The 24,031-nt window shown below is 47.0% G+C and overlaps 1 protein-coding gene across 8 annotated transcripts in view; it reads left to right on the top strand.

Annotated features, from left to right (window-relative positions):
• The window catches only part of LOC101945345 (sulfotransferase 1 family member D1-like), a 26,185-nt gene extending 2,154 nt beyond the window's left edge, over positions 1-24,031 (top strand). The window contains exons 2-10 of one of the 8 annotated variants that reach the window (XM_065595896.1): positions 7,849-8,075; positions 14,372-14,534; positions 15,389-15,563; positions 16,017-16,142; positions 17,554-17,651; positions 20,488-20,614; positions 22,622-22,716; positions 23,186-23,366; positions 23,817-24,031. In XM_065595896.1, the coding sequence (XP_065451968.1) occupies positions 16,046-16,142; positions 17,554-17,651; positions 20,488-20,614; positions 22,622-22,716; positions 23,186-23,366; positions 23,817-23,929 (711 nt within the window). In that variant the 5' untranslated portion in view covers positions 7,849-8,075; positions 14,372-14,534; positions 15,389-15,563; positions 16,017-16,045 and the 3' untranslated portion in view covers positions 23,930-24,031. The other 7 variants (XM_065595890.1, XM_065595889.1, XM_065595895.1 and 4 more) reach the window with 7 other exon arrangements.

The following is a 24,031-nucleotide window of genomic DNA, read 5'->3' as shown; positions in this document are numbered from 1 at the left end:
TTCCCTCTCCTTCATCATGCCTTGTTCTTGGCTGTTGGAGCCCTCCTGCTCCTCCCTCTTCTCCCAGGGGATTGCACTACTGCCATCATCTTCTCTGTCAGAAAAAACATGATGTGCACATTCCTCTGCAGATCAACACGCTCTTCCAGATACTCCAATCTCACTGCATAAAGCTGCACCTCATTCTCTTGACACACTGGGAGTCGCTCTGCCTTCCTGCTTTTCCCACTCATTTTGGCACTAAAAAACTCTCTCCGGACAGCAGTTTACTGTGATCTGCCCCCCACTAGCAAAAGAACATAGGTATGAGGGCAAAGCTTTGATGGCAGAGGCTGCTGTTAGGCCTGCTGACTGCATTGGACCAGTCACACGGGGATGACTGAGAACAGTGAACGTACGTAACAAACCTAGTTTGCAAATTGCCTCTAGTCCAAGAGATGTTCACACAAAGTGTTCCACAAACACATACATTTGAGAAGCAGCATGTTCTTGTGGATAAGGTACTGGACTGAAACTCAGGAGACCCGGCTTCATGTCCCAGATCTGCAACAGCTTTCCATCAGCAGATTTCAAAGCACTTTACAAAAGAGGTCAGCATTTTTATCCCTATTACACAGATGGGGAAACTGAGGCACGGAGCGGTAAAGTGATTTGCCCAAGGTCAGCCCATCACTTACTCTCTCCGTGTCTCAGTTCACCATCCTTTCTCCATCCGCTGTCTGTTTAGACTGTCAGCTCTCACAGCAGAGGCTGTTTGTTGGTACAGTACCTACAACCAGAGGGCCCCAGTCTCAGTTGAGGCTCATAGGAAGAACTGTAATAATGATAATAAATACATTTGTAAAAACCAAAGTCTTCTCATGACTCACTTCCAAACAGAAAAAGGCCAGCTCGGGCTGAAAACCAATTCACGGCCAAGAGTTCACCCTGCTCTGTTTAAGAATTAACTAAATAAAATGCCATTACTAAGGCCCTACTTGAATTGTGGGATGATTGTCAAAAAATTGCAGCTCACTTGCAGACAAGCCTTGGAAAATTGTGGAAAAGTAATTACCTTATTATTTGCAATAATAAAGTCCATTATTACTTTTCCGCCATTTTCCACTATCGGCCACCCGGGGCTGAGAGCAGGGGCCTGGGGCTGAGAGCGGGAACATGGGGCTGACAGCGGGGGCTCCCACTGTCAAAATTGTGGTGGAAGCCTAATATTGCGGAATCTCCAATTTCTGCAAAATCGCAAGTTAAGTAGGGCCTTGGCCAATACGCATTATAAAAGAGCTAAGCCCTAAGGGGGACACAATCATGACAGGATGGCAGCTGCAGATTGGCTGTTTTCCCAATCAAGGCTAACATAGGCACCTGTGATTTCCAAACAACCGTAAGCTCAGTTAACCCTTCCACTGCCTAACACATCCAGTAGGACTAGTGTAAGAATCACCCCTGCTGAGCTGCATGGAGATCCGGTGTGTGCATCTCCCCTCCTCCACATGTAACTGGAGCTTCAGATCCTCTCTGGCACCATCCCCCTGCACTTCCTAGACTCTGCAGAGGGCTCACTGCAGGCTCTAAGATCCACACTGCAGGAGGAGAGGGCTGGAGTAGAATCAGGGAGATGCATATCGTCCACCCTCCAACCCCACAGAAGATGCCTGAAAAAATGAATACAGTTCCAGGCCATATTGACTTATGTTGGCTGCCCTTGTCCCAGGAACCTGGGAACTTCCACAGCCACAGGGGGAATCCAACGGCACTGGCAGGGGGTTCGGGTGTCCAACAAACAAGAGAAGGTGGAGCCTTTGTACAGATGGCCGTGGTGTCTTGCAGATCCACCCAGGATCAAGGTGAATCTTGTGGAATCCAAAGGTCTGGGAGGTGGCAACCCTGCTCCCTCAATGGGGCAATTTGGGTTCATCTTCATGAGGATTTTCAGTAAACATTCTCCTGTCGTGGCTATTAATGCCAGAGGGGACAATCTATGTCAGTGCAATGTTAAGTCTGAGATTTTAAAGCAAAACCAGAGAGAAAACTATTCAATTCTCATGGCAGCATAAGCTCATGTGCAAGGGAATGATGGTAGGGCCTTTCCTTACATGGTTTATTTACAGGCATAATCATCAGTATAGGATGACCGCATAACAGTGGGTGATGTGATAGGTTATTGGGCAAATATGGCACAAATATGGGTTAATGAAAACTTGCAGCAGCAACAATCTTTTCAGAGCTATTAACGTCAGTGTCTGGAGTTTGCTAGTCTCGCATGACCTCCTATACCACAAAGTAAACAACAGTGTTATCAAGGAAACTAGAAACCCCTCGAATTACTGAAACATCTTAAGCCACTGCTAAGTATTACTGGGCTGAATAGACAGTCAATAAACTCAGGTGCAGTACTTTTTCAATGCTCTTTGTATTATGTGTTATGATTTTCTGTATGCAGGGTGCTGCCACAGTGGCTCACTAGGTCTTTTGTACAGTGCTGAGAGAGGCTCCCAAAATCAGTTATTGGGATGGATGAGGAATCGCTGGGTGAAATTCTCAGGCCTGTGTAATGCAGCTAGTCAGATTAGATGATCATAATGATCCCTGCTGGCTTTAAAACCTCCGACGCAGAAAGTAACTTTTTATTTTCAAAAGCCAGGCAGATGAAATTTGTATAAAATCTATAGTTGCTTATTCCCATGTCATAACTATAAAGAGAAGGGTAACAGCTCTCCTGTGTACAGTACTATAAAATCCCTCCTGGCTAGAGATTCCAAAATCCTTTTACCTGTAAAGGGTTAAGAAGCTCAGGTAATCTGGCTGACACCTGACCCAAAGGACCAATAAGGGGACAAGATACTTTCAAATCTTGGGTGGGGAGAGAAGGGAAGGCTTTTATTTGTGCTCTTTGTTTGGGAAGTTGTTTCCTCTTGGGACTGAAAGGGACCAGACATCAATCCAGGTTCTCCAAATCTTTCTGAACAAGTCTCTCATATTTCAAACTTGTAAGTAAACAGCCACGCAAGACGTGTTAGTTTATCTTTGTTTTCTCAACTTGTAAATGTACCTTTTGCTAGAGTGTTTATCTCTGTTTGCTGTACTTTGAACCTAAGACTAGAGGGGAGTCCTCTGAGCTCTTTAAGTTTGATTACCTGTAAAGTTATTTTCCATCCTGATTTTACAGAGATGATTTTTTACCTTTTTCTTTAATTAAAAGCCTTCTTTTTAAGAACCTGATTGATTTTTCCTTGTTTTTAGATCCAAGGGAGTTGGATCTATATTCACCAGGGCATTGGTGAAGAGTCTCTCAAGGCTACCCAGGGAAGGGAATTAGCTTTGGGAGTGGTGGCAGCGACCAGATCTAAGCTGGTAGTTAAGCTTAGAAGTTTTCATGCAGGCCCCCACATTTGTACCCTAAAGTTCAAAGTGGGGAAGCAGCCTTGACATGGTGCAGAGCGGTGGGATCATTTTAAACCAAAAGCCAGTAAGATTTTTTTTTCTCCTTTCTAGCTGCTTGGAAAGCAGAGCTGAAGGTAGATGCATATCTTATCTCTTCTTGCCTGAAGGCAGAGGTGTTAAGTTTTTTTTAACGAGGGTCTTTGTTAAGAGAAGGGTTCAATCAGTGAGCAAACAACTGGTAAAAGGAATTTACAAGCTGAATTGTTTTTTTTCTTTCTACCTCTCGGGGATAGCTAGTTAGAAAGTCTCTGTTACCTCAGCAGCAGCCTGAGCTGAGTGCATCCCAGTTTCAGTCAACTGCAGAGCGGTGTGGCCCAGCACAAGAAAACAGGAAAATGACCACCAAAGAAGTAGCTAACAAAATAGAACTGGCCAGACTAGAAGCAGAAGAAAATGAAAAAAACATCAGAGACTGTTTCAATTAAAAAAAACTTGAGCAAGAAGCTGAAAAGAAAGCCAAAGAGGAGGCCCATGAAAGAGAAGAGAAAGCCAAAGATTAGGCCCACAAGAGAGCTATGGAGCTGAAAGAAAAAGAGATGGAGCAGAGAGAAAGAGAAGAGAAAGCCAAAGAGGAGGCCCACAAGAGAGCTATGGAGCTGAGAGAAAAAGAGATGAAGCATGAACTGGAATTAGCACGGGCTAGGCCGGTTATACCAGCCAATCCTAACAACCCCTCTCCAGGTACCCCTTCCCATGCCAGAAAATTCCCCACCTACAAGGCAGGCGATGATACTGAGGCCTTCTTAGAAAATTTTGAAAGGGCCTGCCTTGGATACAGCATCACTACAGACCAGTACATGGTAGAGCTGAGGCCGCAGCTCAGTGGACCCTTAGCAGAGGTGGCGGCTGAAATGCCTAAGGAACACAAGAACAGTTATGAACTTTTTAAAAACAAGGCCAGAATCAGAATGGGGCTAACACCTGAGCATGCCAGTCGGCGGTTCAGAGCCCTAAGGTGGAAACCCGATGTGTCATTTACCCGACATGCCTACCACATTGGGAAAAATTGGGATGCCTGGATATCAGGAGCAAATGTTAAATCTACGGAAGAGTTGCCCTTCCTAATGCAAATGGAGCAGTTTTTAGAGGGTGTTCCTGAGGAAATAGAAAGGTACATCCTAGATGGGAAGCCCAAAACTGTAACCGAGGCGGGGGAGATTGGAGCCAAATGGGTGGAGGTGGCAGAAAAGAAAAAAACTAGTAGCAGTTGGAGCAAAAAAAGGGGCAACCCGAAACCAAACCTTACCACCGGGGACAACCCAAGGCCCCACCCACATCCCAAGGGAAACCCCAGACGCCTTCTCACCCCACCACACCAGTCTCCACCAACCAACATCGCCTCGGTGATACCTTAGCAGGGCGATGTTTTAAATGTAATGAACTGGGACATATAAAGGCTTATTGCCCCAAGAACCCCAACCGATTACAGTTCATTACACCACAATCACACCAAAGATCCCCAGACCCAGATGCCTCTCTCATACTCTCGGAGCGAAGGGAAACCTTGAGAGTGGGCGGAAAGAAGGTTATCGCTTGGAGGGACACTGGGGCACAAGTGTCGACTATCCACCAATCCCTAGTGGACCCCAAACTCATCAACCCGGAGGTTCCAGTGACAATTCAACCCTTCATGTCACAGTCTATAACCTTGCCTACAGCCAAGTTGCATGTCCAGTACAAGGGCTGGTCAGGAATGTGGACTTTTGCAGTCTATGACAATTATCCCATCCCCATGCTGCTGGGGTAAGACTTGGCCAACCATGTGAAGCTAGCCAAGAGGGTGGGAATAGTCACCCGCAGCCAGGCTAAGCAAGCTTTCACCCCCATCCCTGTTCCTGAGCCGTCCACCAGGGCCCCGTCTGTGTTACCGGAGACCCAGACAAAGGTGGTGGAACTGGATCCCCTGCCAACGACTGCAACAGCCGTAGTGGATCCAATCCCAGAGACCCAGCCAAAGCCAGTCCCAGAACCGGAACTGGCAACGCAACCAGCACCAGAACCATTGCCAGCCCTGAGTCCAGCGCTTGCAAACCCGTCTACAACTCCAACGCCAGAGGGCACCAGCGAGCCTGAACTGGCAGAAGCAGCAGATAACCCTACCCAAGAGGCTCAGCCAGAGCCTGAAATACCACATAGTGCACCAGCGGACAGCGGTTCACAGTCAATGGAAACAGCCCCAGCACCTGCATCGCTTCCAGAGGGACCAAGCCCCAGTCCACAGACCAAGGAGGAACGGATGTCTCCAGCATCAAGGGAACAGTTCCAGGCCGAGCAGGAAGCAGATGACAGCCTTCAGAAAGCTTGGGCGGCGGCGCGGAGCACCCCACCGCCTCTCAGCTCTTCGAACCGATCCCGGTTTGTTGTAGAACAAGGACTTTTATACAAGGAGACTCTTTCTGGTGGGCACCAGGAAGACTGGCATCCTCAAAGACAGTTGGTAGTTCCCACTAAGTATCGGGTAAAGCTCTTGAGCTTAGCCCATGATCATCCCAGTGGCCATTCTGGGGTGAACAGAACCAAAGACCGGTTGGGGAAGTCCTTCCACTGGGAGGGAATGGGCAAGGATGTTGCTAATTATGTCCGGTCTTGTGAGGTGTGCCAACGAGTGGGAAAGCCCCACGATCAGGTTAAAGCCCCTCTCCAGCCACTACCCATAATTGAGGTCCCATTTCAGCGAGTAGCTCTGGATATTCTGGGTCCTTTCCCAAAGAAGACCCCCAGAGGGAAGCAGTACATACTCACTGTCATAACTATAAAGGGAAGGGTAACAGCTGTCCTGTGTACAGTACTATAAAACCCCTCCTGGCCAGAGACTCCAAAATCCTTTTCCCTGTAAAGGGTTAAGAAGCTCAGGTAACCTGGATGGCATCTGACCTAAAGGACCAATAAGGGGACAAGATACTTTCAAATCTTGGCGGGGGGAAGGCTTTTGTTTGTGTTCTTTGTTTGTGTGTGTGTTCGTTCTCGGGACTGAGAGGGACCAGACATCAATCCAGGTTCTCCACATCTTTCTAAGCAAGTCTCTCCTATTTCAAACTTGTAAGTAAATAGCCAGGCAAGGCGTGTTAGTTTTCCTTTGTTTTTCTCAACTTGTAAATGTACCTTTTACTAGAGTGTTTATCTTTGTTTGCTGTACTTTGAACCTGAGACTAGAGGGGAGTCCTCTGAGCTCTTTAAGTTTGATTACCCTGTAAGGTTAATTTCCATACTGATTTTACAGAGATGATTTTTACCTTTTTCTTTAATTAAAAGCCTTCTTTTTAAGAACCTGATTGATTTTTCCTTGTTTTAAGATCCAAGGGTTTTGGATCTTGATTTACCAGGAGTTGGTGGGAGGAAGGAGGGGGGATGGTTAATTTCTCCCTCTTGTAGATCCCAGGGGGGTTGGAACTGATTCACCAGGAGTTGGTGGGAGGAAGGAGGGGAATGGTTAATTTCCCCTTGTTTTAAGATCCAAGGGGTTTGGATTTGTTTTCACCAGGGATTTGGTGAAGGTTTTTCAAGGCTTCCCAGGGAGGGAATCTATTGAAATGGTGCCAGCCGAACCAGAGCTAAGCTGGTAGTTAAGCTTAGAAGTTTTTCATGCAGGCCCCTACATTTGTACCCTAAAGTTCAAAGTGGGGATCCAGCCCTGACACTCACTTTCATGGATTTTGCTACCTGATGGCTGGAAGCAGTACCCTTAAGCAACACCAGGGCTAAAAGTGTGTGCCAGGCATTAGCAGACATTTTTGCTAGGGTAGGTTGGCACTCCGACATCCTTACCGATTCGGGAACTAATTTCCTGGCAGGGACCATGAAAAACCTGTGGGAAGCTCATGGGGTGAATCATTTGGTTGCCACCCCTTACCACCATCAAACCAATGGCCTGGTGGAGAGGTTTAATGGAACTTTGGGGGCCATGATACGTAAATTCGTAAATGAACACTCCAATGATTGGGACCTAGTGTTGCAGCAGTTGCTTTTTGCCTACAGGGCTGTATCGCATCCCAGTTTAGGGTTTTCACCATTTGAACTTGTATATGGCCGCGAGGTTAAGGGGCCATTACAGTTGGTGAAGCAGCAATGGGAGGGGTTTACGCCTTCTCCAGGAACTAACATTCTAGACTTTGTAAGCAACCTACAAAGCACCCTCCGACACTCTTTAGCCCTTGCTAAAGAAAACCTAAAGGATGCTCAGGAAGAGCAAAAGGCCTGGTATGATAAACATTTTAGAGAACGGTCCTTCAAAGTAGGAGACCAAGTCATGGTCTTAAAGGCGCTCCAGGCCCATAAAATGGAAGCGTCGTGGGAAGGACCATTCACGGTTCAGGAGCGCCTAGGAGCTGTTAACTATCTCATAGCCTCCCCCACCTCCAACATAAAGCCTAAGGTATACCATGTTAATTCTCTTAAGCCCTTTTATTCCAGAGAATTAAACGTTTGCCAGTTTACAGCCCAGGAAACGGATGACGCGGAGTGTTCTGAAGGTGTCTACTACGAAGGAAAAAGGGATGGTGGCGTGGAAGAGGTGAACCTCTCCGCGACCCTTGGATGTCTGCAGCGACAGCAGATCAAGGAGCTGTGCACAAGCTTTGCACCAATTTTCTCAGCCACTCCAGGACGGACCGAACGGGCATACCACTCCATTGACACAGGTAATGCTCACCCAATTAGAACCCCACCCTACCAGGAGTCACCTCATGCCCAAACTGCTATACAAAGGGAGATCCAGGACATGCTACAGATGGGTATAATCCGCCCCTCTAATAGTGCATGGGCATCTCCAGTGGTTCTAGTTCCCAAACCAGATGGGGAAATACGCTTTTGCGTGGACTACCGTAAGCTAAATGCTGTAACTCGTCCTGACAACTATCCAATGCCACGCACAGATGAGCTATTGGAGAAATTGGGACATGCCCAATTCATCTCTGCTTTAGACTTAACCAAAGGGTACTGGCAAGTACCGCTAGATGAACCCGCTAAGGAAAGGTCAGCCTTCGTCACCCAGGCAGGGGTGTATGAATTCAATGTACTCCCTTTCGGGTTGCGAAATGCACCCGCCACCTTCCAAAGACTTGTAGATGGTCTCCTAGTGGGATTGGGAGAATCTGCAGTTGCCTACCTCGATGATGTGGCCATTTTTTCTGATTCATGGACAGAACACCTGGAGCACCTGGAAAACGTCTTCGAGCGCATCCAGCAGGCAGGACTAACTGTTAAGGCTAAAAAGTGTCAAATAGGCCAAAACAGAGTGACTTACCTGGGGCACCAGGTGGGTCAAGGAACTATAAATCCCCTACAGGCCAAAGTGGATGCTATCCAAAAGTGGCCGGTTCCAAAGTCAAAGAAACAGGTCCAATCCTTCTTAGTCCTGGCCGGATATTATAGGCGATTTGTACCACACTACAGCCAAATCGCCGTCCTGCTGACAGACCTAACCAGAAAGAAACAGCCAAATGCAGTTCAGTAGACTGATGAGTGTCAAAAGGCCTTTAACCAGCTTAAGGCGACACTCATGTCTGACCCTGTGCTAAGGGCCCCAGACTTTGACAAACCGTTCCTAGTAACCACAGATGCGTCCGAGCGGGGCATGGGAGCAGTTTTAATGCAGGAAGGACCGGATCAAGAATTCCATCCTGTCGTGTTTCTCAGCAAGATACTGACTGAGAGGGAAAGCCACTGGTCAATCAGCGAAAAGGAATGCTACGCCATTGTGTACGCGCTGGAAAAGCTACGCCCATATATTTGGGGACGGCATTTCCAACTACAAACAGAGCATGCTGCGCTACAGTGGCTTCATACTGCCAAGGGGAATAACAAAAAACTTCTTTGGTGGAATTTAGCTCTCCAAGATTTTGATTTTGAAATACAACACATTTCAGGGGTTTCTAACAAAGTGGCTGATGCACTCTCCCGGGAAAGTTTCCCAGAATCAACTGGTTAAAAATTGTTCTTGGAATGTGGAACATATTGTTAGTTTTTATATAATCAGTAGTATGTCTAAAGATGCATGTGTCTTATTAACTCTGTTTACTCCTAGAGCTCCAGGAAGAAATCACAGCCAGTGTGGAACCAGCTGTCCAACACTATCTGTGATTTGGGGGAGCGTGTCATAACTATAAAGGGAAGGGTAACAGCTCTCCTGTGTACAGTACTATAAAATCCCTCCTGGCCAGAGACTCCAAAATCCTTTTACCTGTAAAGGGTTAAGTAGCTCAGGTAACCTGGCTGACACCTGACCCAAAGGACCAATAAGGGGACAAGATACTTTCAAATCTTGGGAGGGTGGGGGGAAGGCTTTTGTTTGTGCTCTTTGTTTGGGAAGTTGTTCGCTCTTGGGACTGAGAGGGACCAGACATCAATCCAGGTTCTCCAAATCTTTCTGAACAAGTCTCTCATATTTCAAACTTGTAAGTAAACAGCCAGGCGAGGCGTGTTAGTTTATCTTTGTTTTCTCAACTTGTAAATGTACCTTTTGCTAGAGTGTTTATCTCTGTTTGCTGTACTTTGAACCTAAGGCTAGAGGGGGGGTCATCTGAGCTCTTTAAGTTTGATTACCTGTAAAGTTATTTTCCATCCTGATTTTACAGAGATGATTTTTACCTTTTTCTTTAATTAAAAGCCTTCTTTTTAAGAACCTGATTGATTTTTCCTTGTTTTAAGATCCAAGGGGTTTGGATCTGTATTCACCAGGGCATTGGTGAAGAGTGTCTCAAGGCTACCCAGGGAAGGGAATTAGCTTTGGGAGTGGTGGCAGCGACCAGATCTAAGCTGGTAGTTAAGCTTAGAAGTTTTCATGCAGGCCCCCACATTTGTACCCTAAAGTTCAAAGTGAGGAAGCAGCCTTGACACCAGTATTGGCTGCAGAGTGCAGCTCTAAATGGAAGAATAAATGTTGATATGTGCCAACTTCTCCCACCCCTTTTAAAATGTCTTTTCTTATTGGCATCACAGACGTGTGGGCATAACAGAACCACCTATCCCCTCAATTTGTGCTTTGTTTTGGGTGGTTAATCAGTTAGCTAGAGTGAAAGGGATAAAATACAGGTACCTAGAGGCAGGGCCGGCTCCAGGCACTAGCATAACAAGCAGGTGCTTGGGGCGGCCAAGACAGAGGGGTGGCACCTGTGGCAATTCGGGGGTGACAGGTCCCTCACTCCCTCTAGGAGCGAAGGACCTGCCACTGAACTGCCACCGCCAATCGCGGCTTTTTTTTTTTCCCCCAATTGCCGCCCCTGATCGCGACTTTTTTTTTTTTTTTTTTTTGCTTGGGGCGGTAGAAATGCGGGAGCCGGCCCTGCATAGAGGGCACATCTCCGCATGGTATTTTGCTCTTATGTAACCTAATCAATTTACACCAATGCAAACTTTTAATATACATGCAGTTAAACTGGTTTAAATCATCTTTAAAGCAGTTTAGCTTGATCTGATTATTTTACTGAATTCAGAGAACCAGTATAAATATGGTTTAAAGTAGTTTAAATGTGTTTGCACTAGGAGTTTGCACTGATGTAATAAAATAATTTAAAATTGATTCCCATATACTGGTGATGTTTGCTAATATAGATAAGCCCTCATATTCGGTGAAAGGTCTGCTTTAGAACTACAGAAACTAGAACATTCTCATGCTCTGGTGGTTAGAGATTGTAGCCCATTATTTTGAGAGAGAGCTAGTCTCTTGCATGCAAGACACCGCCCAGGTTTAATGACCTCTCATAAAATGATTTATTCCAGAATGAGGCAAGTTGGATTCACCTGGCAACAACAATTTTAAAATCTACATGAAACGTCCACTAAAAAAGAAGTGGTTTCCACAGAAATGTCTATGCATATTCAGTTTAAGAACATAAGAGTGGCCATATTGGGTCAGACCAAAGGTCCATCTAGCCCAGTATCCTGTCTTCCGACAGTGGCCAATGCCAGGTGCCCCAAAGGGAATGAACAGAACAGGGAATCATCAAATGATCCATCCCATCGTCCATTCCCAGCTCCTGGCAAACGGAGGCTAAGGATGCCATCCCTGCCCATCCTGGCTAATAGCCATTGATGGACCTATCCTCCACAAACTTACCTAGTTCTTTTTTGAACCCTTGGCCTTCACAACATCCTCTGGCAAGGAGTTCCACAGGTTGACTGTGCATTGTGTGAAAAAATACTTCCTTTTGTGTTTTAAACCTGCTGCCTATTAATTTCATTTGGTGACCCCTAATTCTTGTATTATGAGAAGGAGTAAATAACACTCCTTATTTACTTTCTCCACACCAGCCATGATTTTATAGACCTCCATCATATCCCTCCTTAGTTGTCTCTTTTCCATGCTAAGAAGTCCCAGTCTTTTTAATCTCTTCTCATACGGAAGCCATTCCATACCCCTAATACAGCTGGGGATGAAGGCTCTGGGGTGGGGCCGAGGATGCGGGGTTTGGGGTGCAAGCTGCCCCAGGGCTGCGGTGGGGAGAAAGGACCCCTTAGTTTTCTCTCACTGCAGCAGCTTGGGCTGGGGGAGGGGCTTCTCCCTGGCCACGGCAGCTCCGGTAGGGCTGGGCTGGGGTGCCTCTCTGTGCAGGGCTGGGGAAATAGCACCGCTGTCCCAGCCCACGGTCCCAAGCAGCTCCGCTCTCCGCAGCCCCTCCAGCCCGGCAAAGTTCAGGGTAAGGGGCTGCCCGTGGGGCACCCCCCGACACAGACTCCTCACACCACTGTGGGCACCTCCAGCTTCACAGGGTGCTGGCCAAGTGGGCAACTTTGCATGGGGTGGGGTGGGGCTCTGCCTTCCTGCCCCCCTGTGCCCCCTGGGTGAGGTGCTCGTGGGTGGGTTCAAGCTTCCCAGCTCCCACAGGAGGGGTAAAACCACCCTTGGCAGCATCAGCCACTGGAATTGCACACATGGCCGAGCCCACGCGTGGTTACAGGCGCCCTATGGGCCACACACGGGATCAGCCTTTGCCTCCCTGATCCCACTGGCTAGCTCGCAAGGCTGGGGAGCAGGCCCGACAGGCTGGGGGGCAGAGGCCACGGGGGGGCCCAGGGCAGCGTGGCACTCCATCCCAAGATGTGCAGCTGGGTTTCGGGGCGGCAGCTCGGGCACCTCCCGCTAACTCACAGCTGCTCATTAAACCCATCAGATGAGTTGGCTGAAGCACAATGGGCAGGGGTCGCCGCTGCTTGTCTTGGGGTTTTAATTCCTCTCCACTCCATGTGACCCGGACCCGGCCATGGCAGCTTCAGCTAGGCTGGGCCAGGGGAGGGACGCTTCTCCCCGGCTGCAGCAGCTCTGGCTGAGCGAGGCTGGGCAGGGCAAGGCTTGGCTGGGCCAGGGGAGGGGCACCTCTCCCCACCTGTGCGGCTCTTGGTAGCCTGCTGCGTGGCCACGCAGCTTAGAGAGAACTTAGGAGAGGACCTTCCCTTTTATCCCATGACATCTTACTTTGCTTAAGAGCCTTTGGTGAGGGACCTTGTCAAAGGCTTTCTGAAAATCTAAGTACACTATATCCACTGGATCCCCCTTGTCCACATGCTTGTTGACCCCCTCAAAGAATTCTAGTAGATTGGTGAGGCATGATTTCCCTTTACAAAAACCATGTTGACTCTTCCCCCAACAAGTTATGTTCATCTATGTGTCTGACAATTTTGTTCTTTACTATATATTTCTGCGGTGATAATCTTTCTATTTACGTAATGGATGCCTCTTCCAATACACCTTAAGTAAAACCATTGTCATATAGTGCAGCATGACCTGCAGCTAGCTTAATGGCACACACCCAGCTGTTCATCTCTGAGGCAGGGGGTTGATTTTTGCATTATTTTTTATCTAGGAAAAAGAGTACAAGGCCCACATCCTCAGCTGGTTTAAATCAGCACTTACACTAACTAACACCAGCTGAAGATCTAATCTTAAAAATAAGCATTTCTATCACGGTTCATGAAGTTTTGTGAAGATTTCAAATATCCAATCTACATGTCTATTTATCTGTCAATCAGACTTATATGCCCCACAACATTTCCATAGGATCTGAGTGCCTGAAAGTCTTTAATGTATTTGTATTGTATGTGGGAATAATTGGCCAGTATCATAGCTCTCATAATACAAAATTTGTTCTGAAAATTAGATACAATCAAGCTGTGTTTTTAAAAAAGTGCAAATGTACAAGTCTGGGCTATATGTAGTAACTTAGGCTATTTTATAGGATCTAAACAGAGACAATTCATTCAAATAAAGATTTAGGTATATATTGCTAAGGATAAGGGATCACCATCTGACCCTCTAACTCATGTTGAGTAGGTGGCAGAATCTGGCCTTTTATAAATGAAAATGTTAGGTATTGTTATTGTTGTTTTTCTTCTTGGAGCATGCAGAAATTCCCATTAATGTTCTGGCTAGAATCAAAATGTTGGTTCCCATTATAGTCATTTGCTGTAGTGCTCTGAATGCTGTCCTTCCTGCCTTCTCAATAATGTTTGCCATCGGTTCAAAATTCTACGCCTTGCTTCATTTTTTCCTCCTGTCCCCACTACTCTCATCTTGTTTCTTCCTTCAACTGAGAGCATGGCTATTTCTGCTGCTGAGAATTAGGATAGAACTCTTTTAACATTCAGGACTTTATGGACCAGCTCTTCAGTAGCGTACAGTAGAGCCCCATTGACTTTATGCCAAATTAAACCAGCTGGGGATCTGGCCCAATGAATATGTAAATAGTGCTGCCCTCTTCCAGCGGATAGGCTCAAGTCTATTTTGCCATGTCACCCTCTAGTGGCTACATTCAACATTGCACACAAGCCCTAAAACTATTACACAAGCATGAATGTTGCTCTGGTTATCACTAGCAATTTAATATTGACAAGTCTCCCAAACTCCACTGTGCAAAATAAATGCTAAGTAGAAGAGAGGGTCTCCCAGCACTTTTTAATGGAAGCAAATCACTTCCATTTACATGCTTTTCTCTTCCTTTAGCCCAGCGTTTCCAGAATGGAAAATAATGAAAGTGTCTTAAGGAGGAAATTAGAAATGGTCTGTGGTGTTCCCCTATTCTGGAGTATTGTTGAAGAATGGGCCCAGGTGGAATCATTCCAGGCGAGGCCAGATGACCTTCTCATTTCCACCTACCCGAAATCAGGTGAGTGCCACTGATCTATTAGGAGATTCATCTTATGCAGCTAAAAGGCACAAACCCAGGGCAGAAATGGAGGCTATTGCCCAACTCTTATGCCACATGTATGCCACATTCAGACCATAACCCCTTTATCAATTCCTCCATTAGGTATAGAAATCTCTTACTCAAAGCCTCCTCCATCTGTACCTTCGTGATCCCTTTTTATTGAAGAACCCTATTCAAAACACTGCAGTCTACATGGGTTTTACTTGACCTTGTCATATAGGGAAGAAGCTAAGAAGCCTTCCAGGCCAAAACTATAATGAGATTCAAAAAAGAACGAGATAAGTTCATGGAGGATGGGTCCATCAATGGTTATTAGCCAAGATGGTCAGGGATGCAACCCCATGCTCTGGGTCCCTGTGAGCAGAACTGGGCCCAGCTCTCCTGCATCAGAGCACGTGAACTCAATCCAGCCAATTAAAGGGGGCTGGGCTACACCTGGGCCTATAAAGGGCTGCCAGAGAGCAGTAAATAAGAGGTGAAAGAAGTGGATGGGATAGGTTGTGCCTGGGGAAGGGAAGCCATGGTGGAGTAGAGCTAACTCCTGCAGTGGGTCTCTGGAGCAAGGCGCTGAGGAAAGCAGCACTGAGCCTACTGCTCCAGGAAGGGAACAGAGCTGATTAGACCTCAGTGGGGAACTACCAGAAGGAGGAGTGCCAGACTGTTTTCTGTTGCTCTTCTTGCCTGTGTTATGCAAATAAACCTTCTCAAAGGTGACTGGGCCGGGAGTGTTTGGAAGCTGGGGAGAAGCCATGCCCTGTGACAATGCTGTGCATAGAAAGAGAATAAGACCACGAACTCCTTTGTCCTAACAGGGATGTGTTCAAAAAGTGGCAAAATATTCCTTCCGTGTTGCTCTCGTACCATCATTTAGCCATAGACTGTCCTGTTGCTGAACGCTATAGACTTTGTGGTCTGACACTGGAGTGCCTTCACTCAGTGTTCGGGAATGGAAATTGTCAACTTGATACTGACCAACATGAGCCGGAGGTGAGTTCTTCTTTCCCAGGATGGATGAAGCGGCTTTTTGCCCTCAATACAGGCTCAGCGCTGAAGGGTGGCAGGATTCTATCAATTCACACCTCCATTTGTGAGTAGTTTATTTCCCACAAGCCTAGTGGGAAATTTGCATTGGGTCTTCAGGCAGTAGCAGAAACATTGTGATGTTATATCAAGTTTGGTGATATTGGACTTCCATGATGATAGTCACTTTGTTACTGACATCACATATTCAAGCACAGGCCAAGAAACCCCAGGAGCACTGATTTCACCACCCTCAAAGTCTATTGCTAAAGGCCATAGGCTAGAAGGGATCGTCATCTGGTGTAAATTGGCATAACTCCATTGTCTTCAATTTACACCAAGTGAGGATCTGACTCCATGCTTATGACCTGCCTACTGTATGCTAGAAGAGTATTTAGCGAGTTTGCTTTATATTTCCAGGCACAACCTGGATCAGTGAAATTGTGGACATGATCTATAACAACGGTGATACAGAGAAGTGTAAACGGGATGCGATTTACGTTCGGGTCCCTTTCATGGAGCTGATCATCCCTGGAATTTCAAATGGTAAAGCTTCACACACTCCAGGCAGGCTCCCGGAGAGATTGGAGCTGCGGCTTTGACAACCCTCCCTTTAGGAATTGTGTTGCCCAAAACTGAATATGAGGATATATACTTACCTCCCTGGGCTGTTGGGAGGGTTGGTTAACTGGCGCCAAATTCTGTCCTCAGATATATACAAGCAAATCTCCCTGACTGTGTTGGGAGTGCATGTATAGATCTGAGAATAGAATTTAGCCTCTACTGTTTCTAAAGCACTCTGAGTTCTTTGGAATAAAAGGCACTCTGAGGCTAGGTCTACACTACCCGCCTGAATCAGCGGGTAGAAATCGATCTCTCGGGGATCGAATTATCGCGTCTCATCGGGACGCGACAATCGATCCCCGAATCAATGCGCTTACTCCACCAGCGGAGGTGGGAGTAAGCGCCGTCGACGGGGAGCTGCGGAGGTCGATTTTGCCGCCGTCCTCACAGCGGGGTAAGTCGGCTCGATACGTCTAATTCAGCTACGCTATTCGCGTAGCTGAATTTGCGTATCTTAAATCGACCCCCCCCTGTAGTGAAGACCTGCCCTGAGTCTGATCTGTAGTGCTCTGAAGTCAATGGAAAGATTCCCACTGGATCTGGCCATATATAAGTGCAAACTGTCAATGGTATTAGGATCTTGTGCACAAGGAACTTAAATATGAACTGAAATGTTTTAAAAATAACAATACAAAAATGGATTAAGGTGGGATTTTCAAAAGAGTTTATAGGAATTAGGTGCTGAATTCCTAGTAATGGTCAACAGAGGTTGAGCACCTAACTCTTATATTTTCTTTTGAAAATCCCACCCTAAAGCTGAGATTTCCACTGTTCGCAAGGGGAGTTGTTAGGTGCTGAGCTCTTTTGAAAATCTGGCCCTAAAAGGGGTATAGAATATTATATGTTCACATCCTGACATTTTTAAGATGTGCTACTATGTTTTTACAGAGCTATATTCACACCTCATTAAAAGACGGGGGTGGGAGAGAGAAGATTTCTCATACAGCTTCACATAAGTACATTTCACTAGAATCAGAAAAGTTAGAGATGGACAAGGCTGATTAGATGATCTAGTCTGACTTCCTGAAAACTACCCCCTGTGGAAACTCTGCCAGATGTGCACACAACATGCCTACCCAGCAGTGAGGGAGATTTCACCAGCTCCACTTTCAGAACCAACGTATGGTTCTTTAGTTGCTTAAATCTACTTCTACCCTTATCCACATCTGTCTGGACTTCATCCAGTAGAGAGAGACAGAATGGCAGCTCAGGATTATTAAAGGCTGCGGGCCCAATTCCTCTCTTCATAACAGTGGCCCTCTGAGTATAAATAGTTTACGATCAAAGCTGTAATAATCCTGTTTTTTCCTTTAATCCCTTTTGTATTTTGTAGGTGTTGCACAGCTGGCTAAAATGCCCTCTCCCCGGTTAGTAAAGACCCATCTTCCTGTTCAACTCCTTCCTGACTCTTTCTGGGAAAACAACTGCAAGGTTATTATTATTTCTTTGCATTCCAGTAGCACAGGCTCCAACCAAGATGGACATCCCATTGCGCTACACTCTGTGAATACACATAGCGAGAGAAAATTCCTGCCCTGCAGAGTTTGCAATATAAATAGACAAAGGAAGCACTACTATCCCCATTTTACAGATGGGGGACTAAGGAATGGAGAGATTAAATGACTTGCCCAAGATCACATAATGAATCTGTAAGAGATCCGGCAGCTGAACCTAGATCTCAGGCAGTGCCTTATCCATACGAGCAGCCTTCTATCTGAGATTTTCCACTGGAAATTAATACACTCATGGATTAAGCTGGAGTTTCCATACGATTCTAGTCCTGCTGTGTGTTTAGTTTTTTTTTTTTAACACACACAAAGATTCTCAGTGACTAAATCCAACTACCTTTGTAAGTACTGATGGTCAAACAATGCATCACTCAAATATCATCCCTGAATTTCTACAATCCATGCACTTTGCAGACATATTTGATACTAGGGTTACCATATTTCAGCAAGCAAAAAAGAGGACGGGAGGAGCCCCGCCCTAGCCCCGCCCCTGCCCCTCCCACTTCCCGCCCCCCCAGAACCCCCAACCCTCCCCCCGTTCCTTGTCCCCTGACTGCCCCCTCCTGGGACCCCTGCCCCTAACTGCCCCCCAGGACTCCACCCCCTATCTAAGCCTCCCTGCCTCTTGTCCCCTGACTGCCCCAACCCTTATCCACACCCCCACCCCCAGACAGACCCCTGGGACTCCCACGCCCCATCCAACCACTCCCCACCCCCTGACAGCCCCCCCCAGAACTCCCAACCCATCTAAACCCCTCTGCTTCCTGTCCCCTGACTGCTCCGATCCCTCTCCACACTCCTGCCCCCTGACAGCCCCCCCAGAACTCCCAACCCATCTAAACCCCTCTGCTCCCTGTCCCCTGACTGCTCCGATCCCTCTCCCCACTCCTGCCCCCTGACAGCTCCCCCCCCAGAACTCCCAAACCCCCACCCCCACCCCGCTCCTTGTCCCCTGACTGCCCCCTCCTGGGACCCCTGCTCCTAACTGCCCTCCAGAACCCCACCCCCTACCTAAGACTCCCTGTGCATTGTCCCCTAACTGCCCCCTCCTAAGACCCCCCCCCAACTGCCCCCCAGGACCCTACCCCCTACCTGTACCCTGACTGCCCAAAACTTTCTCCAATCCCCCCAAAAAGCCCCCCATGAACTCCCGACCCCCCCCGTTTCTTGACTGCCCCCTCCAGAACCTCCCTGCCCCTTCTCCTGCCCCCTGGCCCCCTTACCCTGCTGCTCAGAACAGGGTGTTGGGCTCTGTGCGAGCCGGACACGTGGCTGCGCTCCCTAGCACAACAAAACCCGGTCCCTGGCCCTGCACAGTGCTGCCGGAGCCGGGCTGCAGGGGAGAGCTGCCGGCTCAGAATGCAGGGCGGAGCTCCTCTACAGCTGCTCCGGAGTCCAGCCCGTGACTTCCCTGCAGCCCTCCCAGCCGCTCGCTCTGCTCTGCCGGGGAGGGGGGAAATCCCGGACATTTTGAGTGCTTTACAAATTCCCCCCGGACGGTATTTTTAGCACAAAAAGGAGGACATGTCCGGGTAAATCCGGACGAATGGTAACCCTATTTGATACCCTCAGCAGTGCTGGAGAGGAGGATTCCAGGGCCAAGTTATAACAGCGACTAAGGCTATGTCTACACTGCAACCAAAGGGGTGATTTGAAGCACAGGTTGGCCTACCCACTCTAGCTTTAATCTAGCTAGCATGGCTAAGAATAGCAGTGAGGACATGGTGGTGCAGGCTAGAAATGCGAGTACATCCCCAGGATCCCCGGCATGCCTGTACAGGCCATGCTGAAGCCCATGTCCCTGTGTCTGCCCTACTATTCTTAGCTGTGTTAGCTAGATTAAAGCTAGAACGGGTATATTGTCTGTGGGCTGCAATCACACCTCCAGTTGCATTGTAGACATACCCTGAGGGTGAAATCCTGGCCCCGTTGACTTCTGTGGGGCCAGGATTTCTCCCCTAAGAGCAGGGTGCTCTTTTCTAGGCAACTGTGAAGGAAATGCTGATTGTTGGACTCAATCTCTTTCTCTCTCCCCTCCAGCTTGATTCTTTGCAAGGATGGGGGAGGCAGTACTAATGGTTAAAGAACAAGAGTAGCCATTAGGCCTACTGGGTACTATTCACAATTCTGCCACTCCTGCTCAGTGTACCTCCCTGTACCTCAGTTTCCCCATATGCAAAACACTACATTACTCAGGGCTGTAAAGTGCTGTGACTTCCCTGGGTGAAAGATTATATAGCTGAGGAACAGTAGTGTTGCCTACTCTGCCAGTCCCCGTCAGTTGACTGTGACCTTGTGAATTTCTGCCACGCCCCTTTGGTTCTGAGCAGTTCATTTTTTTCAAAATTCGGAGGGATTTTCCTTTTAATGCCATGACTAAGCCTGGAAGGGATCGCTCTTAGAGTGATTTATCCAATGAGACTTATAGTGACTCTGGAGAGAGACCTACAAACAGCTGAAGTGCCTTAAACACTTGCTCATTCAATAGAACTGGTCACATTTTTTTTTGGAAGTTTGGTTGCAAAATTGGTGGAAAAATAGACACAGTATTCATAAATCTCCCCACCCCTCTCTTTTTTGGCCAATGTCAGAGCTAACTGAAATGTTTAGAATTGAAAATATGTCAGATTTCAATGAAAATATGGGTGGGGAGAAATCTGAAAATATTTTTGCAAATTTATTTTCTTGTTTTTCAATCAGATTTGTTACTCTAACATAGACTCGATTTATCATGGTAAACATCCTTCTCTTCTCCACAGATCATCTACGTTGCCCGAAATGCTAAGGATGTGGCAGTCTCTTATTACCATTTCTACCAAATGGCAAAGATGCATCCAGAGCCTGGCACCTGGGATGAATTCCTGGAGAAGTTTGTAACTGGGGAAGGTAAAACTTGAAGCTAGATTCTCCCTACAACACTGAGCTCACAGGCTGGGACAGTGCTAAACCAAGAACTATGGAGCAGATTATCAGCTGCTCTAAAGATACTTTATTATACCACATGAGAATCTTTTCCCATAAGTGTATCCAAATTTCAGTTAGACAGAAGCCCCTACAGGGCAAGATAAAAGAACATGAACACATCTCCCATCAACCTCCACTTCTTGGTTTCTGGTCCAGAAACAAGAACCGGATCCAGCTAGAACATCCCTAAGAGTATGTCTACACTACGAAATTAGGTCGATTTTTAGAAATCCATTTTATACAGTTGATTGCGTATGTCCACACTAAGCGCATTAAGTTGGCGGAGTGCATCCTCACTACCGGGGCTAGCATCGACGTATGGAGCGGTGTACTGTGGGTACCTATCCCACAGTTCCCGCAGTCTCCGCCGCCCATTGGAATTCTGGGTTAAGTTCCCAATGCCTGATGGGGCAAAAACATTGTCGCGGGTGGTTTTGGGTACATGTAGTCAGTCGCCCCTCCCTCCGTAAAAGCAACAACAGACAGTCGTTTCGCGCCAGACACCAGGGTGATTAGAAGAGCACAGATAGGCATGCTGCGCATCAGAGAGGCTTTGAAAACCAGTTTCATGACTGGCCAGGCTTCGGTGTGACAGTTGTGTGTGTTTCTCCTTGATGCAAACCCATCCCCTTTGTTGATTTTAATTTCCCTGTAAGCCAACCACCCTCCCCACTTCGAAATAAAGTAACTATTGTTTTGAAGCCATGCGTTCTTTCTTTATAAATTAAAAAAAAATGAGATAATGGACAAGGTAGCCTGGGTGGGCTGGGGGAGGAGGAAAGTCCAAGGCCATATTGCTTATTGTAGCCACACTAAAAAACAAACTGTTTGAATGACAGCCTTCTGTTGCTTGGGCCATCCTCTGCAGTGGAGTAGCTGGGTGCCCAGAGCCTCCCCGCCCTGCGTTCTTGGGTGTCTGGGTGAAGAGGCTGTGGAACATGGGGAGGAGAGTAGGCGGTTATAGAGTGGATGCAGCGGGGGTCTGTGCTCTTGTTGGCTTTCCTGCAGCTTCAACAGATGCTTCATCATGTCCGTTTGCTCCCCCCACAGCTGCTTTATCATGTCCGTTTGCTTCCCCATTAGCCTCAGCATCACGTCCTGCCTCCACTCTTCGTGCTCACTTAATTCTATCCTGGCCTCTGCCACTGAATGCCTCCATGCATTAAGCTGTGCCCTATCAGTGCGGGAGGACTGCATGAGCTCGGAAAACATGTCATCGCGAGTGCGTTTTATTCACCTTCTAATCTGCGATAACCTCAGGGACGGAGATGATGGGGGGGGACTGCATCGTCCCTGTGCTGCTGAGCTCGCCACGCTGACCAAACAGGAAATGAAATTCAAAAGTTCCCAGGGCTTTTCCTGTGTGCCTGGCTAGTGCATTGGAGTTCAAAATGCTGTCCAGAGCAGTCACAATGAAGCACTCTGGGATAGCTCCCGGAGGCCAATACCATCGATTTGCGTCCACACTACGCCAAATTCGACCCAGCAAAATCGATTTTAGTGCTATTCCCCTTGCTGGGGAGGAGTACAGAAGTTGATTTTAAGAGCCCTTTAGGTCAACAAAACAGAGTTGATTGTGTGGACACATTCATTTTTAAATTGACCTAACGCGACTAAATTCGACCTAACTCCGTAGTGTAGACCAGGCCTTAGATGCTCAGGCAGTCTGCTTGCCTAGCTAAAGTCTCAAGTTATCCGTTCCTGGAGGGGGGACGGGAATTAGTTGTGTTAAAAGGGGTGTCTCAAGACATCCAGCACCCCCTTATTTCCCTATCAACCCATTATCCTGGTATGATTGTGCCATTATGGGGTTTTTTTGAGTCAGCCAAAATATTCACTATTTAATCTGACTTCTTTGCTGATATCACAGTGAATCCATATTAAATGTGAATGTTTCCCTTCTCTTATACTCCTCTCTCTTTGATTTAGTTGCGTTTGGACCTTGGTATGATCATGTGAAAGGCTGGTGGGAGAAGAGAAAGGACAAGCCAATTCTGTACCTGTTCTATGAGGACATGAAAGAGGTGAGGGAGGGAAAGAATATAAACTCATGTAATGTTTTGGCCCCACATGCATTGTTTGTTTGCATGAGTATAACAAGTAGGAAGCAGCTATGCCTATCAACAATACTTATTCAGAGAGCAAAAGAATCAGGCAGAGGGATCAGGCTTCACAGGTAATATGCTCAACTTCTGAAAAGAACTACATCACAGCTGACAATAGGCATGTCTCCACGATCCAATTCCTATACATTCAAATAAACAGAACTAGCCAATATAATTTGCAATAGTGCTATCTGGTGATTCCCAATAATATTACACACACACAGATTTGGAAGATTAGGGATCTCCCTTTAAAAGGAAATGCCAAACCCCTCCATTCTCACTGTCCCCAATCCCACCACCCGGGCTGAAAAAGTGACGTTGTACCAGCACCTTTTAATAGTTTCCACATCATTCTGTGTGGCATCTGACAAACTGTCTTTCTTTCTAGGATCCTAAACGTGAAATACAAAAGGTGTTACAGTTTCTGGGAAAGGACTTGAAGGAGGATGTGGTGAATAAAATCCTTCATCACACCTCATTCCAGGAGATGCAGAAGAACCCCACTGCCAATTATAAGATGGTATCAAAAGATCATATGGATCACAGTGTGTCTCCCTTTATGAGAAAAGGTGAGAGCCCAATCACAAGAATTATAGGAGGGTTTACAGGAAAGAGGAATGGCTGGTAACATAGAAGCAGGGCCAATAACAGCTATAATCTGAGGAAAAGCCAGCCACTAGTTCTGCTTCCATAGGTGGGGAAAATCTCAGGATCCAAGTTTTATTCTTTACCAGACAAACCTGGCTAACGATGGAGCTGCCTAGGAAAAACACTGTTCAAGGAGAAATGGAACTAATGGGGAATTAGGGTGAAAAACTGTCACCATTTAACCAAGCCCTAGTGAGATCTCTGAAAGAGGCAAGAGACAGAAGGGAGAAAGTAGACTATAGATTGAATCATTCCTTTGTTTTCACAGATTTATAGGCCAGAAGGGACCATTATGGTGACCATCTAGTCTGGACTCCTGCATAACACAGGCCACAGAATTTCACTCAGTGATTCCTGGTTTTCTCCTCCAGGTATTGCGGGCGACTGGAAGAATCACTTCACCGTGGCCCAGAATGAGGCATTTGACTCAGATTATAAAGAGAAGATGAAGGGATCGACACTGCAGTTCCGAACGGAGATCTGAAGCAGCAGTAGCTTCCTTCCCCCTGGCTTAGGTGTTTAGTTGGCTTAGACAAGAGAGAAATTGAAATTAAATGGTGGCACCAAAGCAAACAGCAACTGTTAA

The sequence above is a fragment of the Chrysemys picta genome, chromosome 5 (assembly GCF_011386835.1).
Source record: "Chrysemys picta bellii isolate R12L10 chromosome 5, ASM1138683v2, whole genome shotgun sequence".
Classification (NCBI taxonomy): domain Eukaryota; kingdom Metazoa; phylum Chordata; order Testudines; family Emydidae; genus Chrysemys; species Chrysemys picta.
Note: the sequence above shows the minus strand (reverse complement) of the source record. Positions and strands in the feature narration are given on the sequence as shown.